At 42.5% G+C, this 8,980-nt stretch overlaps 1 protein-coding gene across 1 annotated transcript; it reads right to left on the bottom strand.

Moving 5' to 3' along the window:
- Positions 1 to 1,433: 1,433 nt before the first annotated feature.
- On the bottom strand, positions 1,434 to 7,585 carry leprotl1 (leptin receptor overlapping transcript like 1). The gene is made up of 4 exons (XM_072693271.1): positions 7,486 to 7,585; positions 5,197 to 5,272; positions 4,413 to 4,599; positions 1,434 to 3,345 (listed from the first exon to the last, which is right to left on the bottom strand). The coding sequence occupies exons 1-4, from the start codon at positions 7,499 to 7,501 to the stop codon at positions 3,229 to 3,231; spliced, it is 396 nt and encodes a 131-aa protein (XP_072549372.1). The 5' UTR covers positions 7,502 to 7,585; the 3' UTR covers positions 1,434 to 3,228.
- Between the last annotated feature and the right edge of the window lie 1,395 nt (positions 7,586 to 8,980).

The following is an 8,980-nucleotide window of genomic DNA, read 5'->3' as shown; positions in this document are numbered from 1 at the left end:
CAGAATCAGGAACGTCCAGGATTTGTTCAAAAAATGGCATTTATTAAAAAAAAAAGAAGAAAAGGAAAAAAAAAGACCACCATGTTTTTTCAGTACTAGATACTTGGTTCTAAATTGCGTACACAAAAGCTTCTGGTTAAACACGTGCTGTGGTTTAATCAAGTATTCAATTTTAGTCCTCTGGATGAAGCTCAGGGGGTGGAATCATCCTGTACCTCCTTCACACACCTGAAGGTTCTCCAACGGGACTGAACCGAACTGACCACAGCCTGGATCGGCACAAAGAGCAGCGTGGGTCAGTGGATGCATTCCTATCATACACAGTCAAGGGCTTTCCACCTCATGTTCTAGCTGTTACTGGGTTAAATGTGACTTTGCCCATGGTGGATAGAAGAGATCTAAAACTGGGTTATCTAGAACGACAAGCTTGTAGTGTGCCTTTATACAGCGGAACGGCCGCACGACAAATACGCTCAAACACGCTCAAATAATTTAGCCACTTACAATCAGTTGTGCTCAACTCTACCCGAGCGCTACGCTGCTGGAGAACCCAATAAATAATCAAGACCAGACAGAAAGAGATGAAGAGAACATGTAACAGAAAACAGTGCTTCTGCTTCCATAGTGGAACCTTCAGAGACCTGATGTTCTCGCTTCCGGCTCAGGACAAAACGACTCGTCTACAGTAGGAGAACGCGGAGAGAGAACCAGACCTCGCACTAGATGTGTAGAGTGTACACCAGTGCGCAGAACCCCACTGAAATCCCTGTATAAACACAGCACCGGCATCAGAACCAGCACTCAACACAAGGGGTTCTCCCCCGGGGGGGGAGGGGGGGGGGGGGTTATGTGATGCCACAGCAGAAGCACTTTAGGTTCCTAAAATAAATGTTTCATTGGAATGTGATTAGGAGAAAAGGGTCTAAAAAAGAACCTCTAAATTGGAGGTTCTTTAAAGCATGTTCCTCTGCAGTCACATTCTTTTTCAGTCATGAGATCTGCAAGTGTGAAGAACCTTCTTAAAGTTTAAAGAACCTCCACACAATGTAAACGTTCTATTGCATTTATTCAGAGGTATGAGGTTCTTTAAATGGTTCTCAATACTCACACCTCTTTCACACACGGTTCACTGAAGAATCAGAAATCTGTGAGTGTAAAGACCCTTTACAAGTTTAAAGAACTTCCAAACAATGTAACAGTTCTATGTACACCCCCTACATTTGTAGAGAACACCTCTTTCAAATATGATTCACTGAAGAACCTGTGAGTGTGTGAAGAACCTTGCTAAAGTTAAAGGCCTCCTCAAAATCTTTATATCACACAAATCTTTTTTCAGATGTGGTTGGTGCTTGGTTTGGAACCCAAAAGCGGTTCTTCTACGGCAGTGTTCCCCAACCCTGGTTCTGGAGGAACCCTGAACATTTTAGTGGGACTCTAAAAGGCTTGTTAATGAGCTGATTAGCTGAATCGGGTGTGTTTGGTGCAGGGCACGGTTCCTCAGAACCACGGCTGAGAAACACTGTTCTACGGCATCACTCAAAACATCCTTGGTGGAACCTGAAGAGGTCCGGTCGAGCTTCAGATCCTAAACAGTAGAATCGTCTCATGGTGCGAGACAGCAGACAGTGCAATCGACTATAATAAATTAGGAACCCTGAACCCTCACACTCACACACACACACACACACACACACACACACACACACACACACACACACGTCTAAACACTGAGCTTTTAAAGAGGCGGTTCAGCCACCAGTAACAGGAACTCCACCGATACGGAACCGATCTGCTCCACAGAACAGCAGCGGCAGCTCCTCAGCCATGAGTTTCTTTAGATTCAAACCGCACCTGCACGGCTAACGTAGCTCATAATTAACAGATTAATTAGAGTGAGAAACCTCCCCCAGTCAGAGCTGTTCTACAGAGGAGGTTCTAGATAAGCTCCCCCAGTCAGAGCTGTTCTACAATGGAGGTTCTAGATAAGCTCCCCCAGTCAGAGCTGTTCTACAGTGGAGGTTCTGGATAAGCTCCTCCAGTCAGAGCTGTGGTTCTACAGTGGAGGTGAAGGGAAGCAGACGTCTGAAGCTCTAATAAAAGCTCCTCACAGAAAGTTCTTCACCTAATGGTGATGAAGACGCTGCCTGATGCCTGTGACACTGTTCTACCAGAGTTCTGAGAAGAGTTCGGCTCTAGAACCTGCTTTTAAAATCAGATCATTAAAATGGTGGAGGGATACATGCTGCAGGGTGTAGTGCGGCTACAGAAAGTAGTCCCTAAAGAGAACTGCATTAGTTCAGATTCTCTATTCACTATTTTACCTTCATCATCATCATCATCATCATCATCCCAAATAAAACTTGTGTAGCTTCACTGGTGGGTTTGAATAGGAAATACATTAAGGGCTGTATCTGTGTTGTAGTCATGGCGACCGATGCCTGGTTCCATTCACCTCCACTGTACAGAGATCAGAGTGAACATTTAGCACCAAACCCCAGCTCTGAGTGTGTTCTGAAACACTGAATTACAGAAGGATTTTCTGAAGAAGTGTCTTTCAGGAACATGATACGGATTTGAGGAGAGGCTGATAATGATGATGATGATGATGATTCAGACATGCATGAGCTTTTTATGCATCCTTTACCTGACAGCTACATTAGCCTCATATCTCCAGTGCAAAACTAAGGAAGCAAACTTCGGACACCAAACAGGTTTAGGCATACGGACTGTCTCATATAAGGGATAAAACTGGGGAATTTTCCCTGAACTACCCCTTTAACTCAACTAGTTGAGCCGTAATAATCCAATGAGCTCCTTTAACTCTCTCAGCTCCTCTCAAATCCTTCATATCTGTAAGCGGAGCAGCTTTTGTGTTTCAGGTCACAAAAGCCATGTTAGCTTATTTTTTTAATGCCACTATACATTCAGCAGATGCAGCTATGAAGGGGAGCACTACTCGTGCCTCTGATTGGCCACTGGAACAGCCTAGGAGGGAAGCTTATGCACAAATGGAGGAACAGAAAAGAACGAAATAAAGAAATAAAGGGAAAAAAACAGCTTTCTGAGGTCAGACTGATCCCAGCAACAAATTATTGCACTTCCTGTCAATATGTATGGGCGGTCGCTATAAATAATAAAGACAACAACAATAACAACAACAATAGTCATAGTAAGAATGTATATCGTCATAAAAACAGTTCAGACGTCGCTCCCAGTCGCGCTCCCAGTTTACCACTGCTGCCAGCTGAAGTCATCGTTTGATCCGAAGACGAGGAAGAAGCCCAGGATGGTGCCGAAGATGACGATGTTGCCCGTCAGGACGAGAGCACATGCTCCCCACGCAATCTGCACACACAAACATGAATTATTGAGTCAACAGATGACGCTAAAGACCCAGTCCATCTGCCAGGGCTGAGGGGAAGAGGAGCTACAAACACAGTAGAACACAAACTCTGAATGTTCGGATTACTGGAATTTAAAACAGCATCAATTCACGGAGCCGCTGGTGTGATATTTTAGTATTTAATAATGAATATGTTAATTATGGTAATTAAAGCTTAATTTTAGATTTCCAAAAAGCATTGTTGTCCTCATTAACGAGACAGTGTTGTTTCTCACTGGTACACTGGGACAAGTCTAGGCCTGTTCGATATATGATGATATAATCAATCAGACATTGGCGATGATGATGATGATGATGATGCTTTCAAAATTAGGCCTTTCCTTGTGGGGGAGAAGCTGATGGACAGATACAGGAATGTAGTTTAACACCGAACTGCCTACTACTACTAATAATAATAATAATAACAATAATAATACTAATAATATGTAAAAATAATAATAATAAAATATTATTAAACTAGAAAAGTGTATTTCCTGAAGAATGCGCAGAACAGTTGCACTGCTTAGGTGGTTTTTGACTTACAGACTACTGCTGAAAACTATAGGGTGACACTGTTTTTGCTATGTTGTTGTTATGGTATCAAATGTGGTTGCTATAGTGTTGCTAGCTGGTTGCTAGATGATTGTATCCCACATAGTGTTACTAAGTGTTTGCTATAATAGCCTCAGTGGTTACTAAGTGGTTGCTTGCTGGCTATAGTGTTGCAAGACAGTTGCTATGATATTTTAGGTGGTTGCTATGGCGTCCAAAGAGGTTGATATGGTATCCCACATGGTTGCTATGGTGTTTACTATAATAGCCTAGGTGGTTACTAAGTGCTTGATTGGGGTGCTATAGTGTTGCAAAACATGGTTGCTATGGTGTTACTAAGTGTTTGCTATGATAGCCTAGATGGTTCATTTGTGGATGCTATAGTGTTGCGAGGTTGCTATGGTGTTGCTTAGTGGTTGCTAGGCAGTTGCTATGGTATCCCAGGTGGTTGCTATGGTTTTCAGAAAGAAGCATTTACCACATCAGCACGTGCAAATATGATGGGCAGCCCAAAGGCAGACACCACGATCCCTGTGGTCAGAAATATGGCCAGCTCCTTGCAAGCGTTGCTGGCCGAGTCAGTGTCGTCCACCACCCGCCGAGAGATGCAGTAAGGGATGGGAGACAGGACGTAGAAGAACAGCAGAAAGAGAGGCCAGTATTCACTAGGGACACACACACACACACACACACACACACACACACACACACACACACACACAATAATAAGCAACAGCAGCTCTTTGCCATTCTGACCAATTTAACTACTTAGATACAGATCTGTCCAAAAGTTTGTAGACATCTACTCCTCCTGGGTTTCTCCCGAAGTCAATGGGATTCACTGGGAGTCTCCCGCCCCCCTTTACTGCAGTTACAGCCTCTACTCTTCTGAGAAGACATTCAAGTAGATATTAGAACATTGCTGTGAGTAGGGTTTGATTGCATTTAGCCACACTGAGAGCGAGAGCATCAGTGAGGTCAAGTTGGGGGATTAGTTGTGACACTTCAACTCAACCCAAAAGTACTGGATGGAGCTCCGTCATCACTCCAGAGAACCCCACAGCCCAATGCTGAGGGGCTTTATACCCCTCCAGCCAATCATAGCAGAATCCATGTACATTTACTGAATTTTTTTTTAAAGAATATTGAGATGTTGGAAAGCGGTTGAGTAAAATAAATGATGAATGAATCTTTTACGTTTATAAATGTGCAATTCTGTGAGACTCCAATAACAGTAGGAATGTGTTCTACAGATCACTCACTTATAGACAGGCAGGGCACACCCAAGCATCAGGAACATGAGGCCGATGGCTCCACCGAAGGAAAGGCTGATCAGTGCTGGAAACAGAACAGAGGAAACAGTGACCGTCAGCCCGTCAGTCCGTCAGTCCGTCAGACCGTCATGCTGGGATGTTCTTGTGGTTGATCATTTAAAGAAAACTGATGATGGCCAGTCCTGCGTGGAGCTGAGATTATTTCTAATAGTTTTTAAATAACACCCAGGTATCTCATCAATACTACAGCAGTTCTGCACCTGGAGATCTATTCTGTACAGAATTAACTCCTAACCTTAATCTAGCGCACCTAATCCAGCTAATCGAGGCCTTCAGGAACGTCTCAATATAGGTACAGTCGTGCGACACAGAGGTCAGGACTTAAACTGATCTCTGAACGACACTGGATCTCTGGGAGCTTCAGTGTGGGAAGTTTACCAGTTTATCAGAAACCTTCCAGTTCTGGGAGGTTCTTGGGTCTTCTTGCTGCTCTGCTCTTTTGAGGTCCATCCACAGATGAAACCCTCAGCTTGCTTCTCTGGAGGTAGTCCACTGTGGATGCTGAGGTGTGTTTAGGATCATTACTATTCTGCTGAAGACGCTCCTCCTCTTTTCATCTTCAGTTTTTTGAGATTTGCTGGTTGCTCCCAGAAGTTCTGTGTGATTTTACTGAATACATTATTATAAGAGGTTCTCTGTGCCACTGGCTGCAGCACAAGCCCAAAGCATGACGGGTTACCCTTGTGCGTGACAGTTGGAGGGGTGTTCTTCTCATGGAATTCTGCACCAAACATACCTTCACTTATTGTGGCAAAAACGTTCTGCCTTAGCTTTATCATCAGCCCACAGGACGCGTCAGGCTCAGTTTAGACATTCCTTTGAAAACGTCTGATGATGAACAGATGATGAGCAGAACAGTGCTCCACCTCTCCAGAGTCTGATCAATCTTCCTGAAGCTCTTTTGCAGTCAAAGAGGGAAACACCTCAACACTCTGCTATCTTCTTAAATCTTCTCCTGCTCTGTGGGCATCAGTTATGGTGATGGTCAGAGCGCTCAGCAGCTGCTTAGAGGAGCCCATGGCTGCTGATTGTTGGGATGAGGTTTGAGGAGCATTAAAAGCTTAAAAATTTGCATCACCTGATCTTTCCTGATAAAAGTTAAATACACCACGACCAGAAGAAACTAATGAAGGAGCAGATATCGTCGCATGCCGGTGTATCTGCTGATATTAGAGCTGGGCAATATGACCATAGTTTATCGTATGGTGATAAATGTTGTTATGGTGATAATCTGCTTCTCTAAACATCTACTGATCAGCTGCAGGGTTCATTAGACTGGGTTAATTAGATGAAGAGCAGCAGATGTTGGGTATAAATCACTGTGTTCAGTACAGGAGAGGATCTGAATAGTAGTTTATAAGAGTCTGTGACTACATGTATCGTGGTATAGTCTTTTTACCTTATCGCCAGCCCTGCTGATGCTGAGATCACTGTGCATTCCCACTACGTATTAAATTATCAATATCACACTGTGCCCAAGGCTTGCTGAGAAAGCTCTCACATGATCAGTCATATGATCTGACCCCGCAGGAACCACAGGGATGGTGGCAGACTATTAAAGGCACAGTAATACACCAACACCTAAACTACAATCACAAGAAGATGATGGTAAATGTCCTGATGCAGTTCTGCATTTCCTAACACTGCCCATGTTTACCTGCTGCACCACCTAGCTGCACCACCTAGCTGCACCCTGCAGCCCCTCAGTCTGTGTAGCTTGGTGGACTATTTAGACACAAAACGGGTGTTTAAAGTAGATGAGCTCAAAATCTAATACTAACAAACCCTCACATCCCTGCAGTCTAAACCCCATCCTCATGACGAGGCTTAACTTGGCTTAATAGCCCAAGTTCCCGGTCCACCTTAAATGCTGCAGGAGTTACACAGTGACGCCGGAACCGCCTCAACGGACGCGCTGCAGCATTTAAGGTGGACCGGAGAAATACCAGTGCGACGATGAGTAAAGCACCGTATTCTGGTGTTGAATCAATAATAATATCGACAACGTATTACAAAGGTAAAACACGTGTTAAATAAGGTGATTTCATGTCCTATAAAGACCCAAATAAAGAACCAAACCAAGCCCCCTAGCCTGCCGTGCTACAGCTAAAGCTGCCTAGCCGCAGCCGCAGCCGCAGCGCTGTACAGCAACTACGCACTTCTTTGACTCCGCTCTGAAATGTAAGGTCGTGTGCAGTGAAAGGGACCATTCCTCACCTTTAATACCAGCCATGGTTTTATGACATTAAGAGTCCGAACGGTACAAAATCTCCGGCAACGTCGTTCGACCGCAACACAACAGAACAGAACGGGACAGTAACAATAACGCGCCTGCAGGGGGCAGCCGAGAGCCGCAGAGACGGCAGAGCTACAAACCATCTCCGAGGTTCAGCGTTTGTAGATCTGCGCATTTTTTAACGCGTGTAATTTATTATCAAACACTGTAAAACACAATGGAATATATGTGCCCTTATTTTATTATATTAATAATTAATCCCAAATTGTAATACACGTCACAAATATACACATCTAAAAATAAAAATATATAAATATAATGAATAAATGATAGACGAGCTCCATCCAGTACTGTTGGGGTGAGTTGGGGTGGTGATCATCATCCAGCATCCTGACCTCACTAACACTGAGTTGCTCCAGAAGTCCAGAAAGTCTTCTTCTCTGGACAGTAGAGACAAGTAGTGACCAAAACTGCCTGTAGTGTGTGTGTGTGTGTGTGTGTGTGTGTTTATAACATTTTATACAATATGCTGAATAACATATACACCAATATTGAATAAATTTGAATACATTCTTAATATAACTCACACTGGCAGGCTGAAGATTCTCCTTTTTGTTTGTTTGTTTGTTTGGTTGGTTGGTTGTTTGTTTGTTTGTTTGTTTGTTTGTTTGGTTGGTTGGTTGGTTATGAGTGACGGCTGCTACTAAGTTCATGCTATAAGCTATTTCCAATGTAAATAGATACAAAATTTAAAAATGTGAGTTAATGTATGAAAATAATATATATATAATATATAAATATATATATATATATATATATATATATATATATATATATATATATATATATATATATGATGTATTCATTTATTCATCCCTCTTCTTCCTGATTAGGGTCACAGTGGGTCCAGAATCATTGGGAGTAAGGCAGGATTAACCACTAAAGAATATTATTATTATTTTTATTTTTATTTATATCATTTATATTATATTATATTTTATTTCCAGTTTAATTCATCACTACATTCATTTGTTCATTCATTAATTGCTGTAACGCATCCGCTTCATTACATACAATACATTATAATACAATACATTTAACATTAAACATTTAAAGTACAGTTCTTTCTGTAAAGTGTCTGTTATTGTGTATCTTAGTGTATAACTGTGTTCTTAACTAAAGGTGTAGATTCTCTGGGCATCCTGGCGCAGGCGGCCTGTAGGGGGCGCAATACTGAGAGTGTGCAGCCTGCTTTAGTTACAAAGAAGAGAGGAATTATAAAATAAAAGTCTCCGCTTTGATCAGCGCAAAACTGTGTGTGAATAAGCACAAACATGTCGAGCTAAAATATTCGACTCGTTACGTTGTTGTCTATATTTTTATTTTGATAATAAAGATGGATCATAATCTGGTTTGGAAACGATACACAGACTTTTAAGTGGTGTTTCAGCAGCGCACTGTTCCGGCTGAGCACCG

This window comes from Salminus brasiliensis, chromosome 12, assembly GCF_030463535.1.
Source record: "Salminus brasiliensis chromosome 12, fSalBra1.hap2, whole genome shotgun sequence".
Classification (NCBI taxonomy): Eukaryota; Metazoa; Chordata; class Actinopteri; order Characiformes; family Bryconidae; genus Salminus; species Salminus brasiliensis.
The sequence above is the reverse complement of the archived record's forward strand: the minus strand, read 5'-3'. Positions and strand labels throughout refer to the sequence as shown.

What these genes read in the sequence shown, in the direction of transcription:
- leprotl1 (XM_072693271.1), bottom strand. An exon ending in TGTGCCCTGCCTGTCTATAA is followed by an intron (nt 4,600 to 5,196) that starts GTGAGTGATCTG and finishes GTGTGTCCCTAG; the next exon opens with TGAATACTGGCCTCTCTTTC. An exon ending in TATTTGCACGTGCTGATGTG is followed by an intron (nt 3,346 to 4,412) that starts GTAAATGCTTCT and finishes TTGTGTGTGCAG; the next exon opens with ATTGCGTGGGGAGCATGTGC.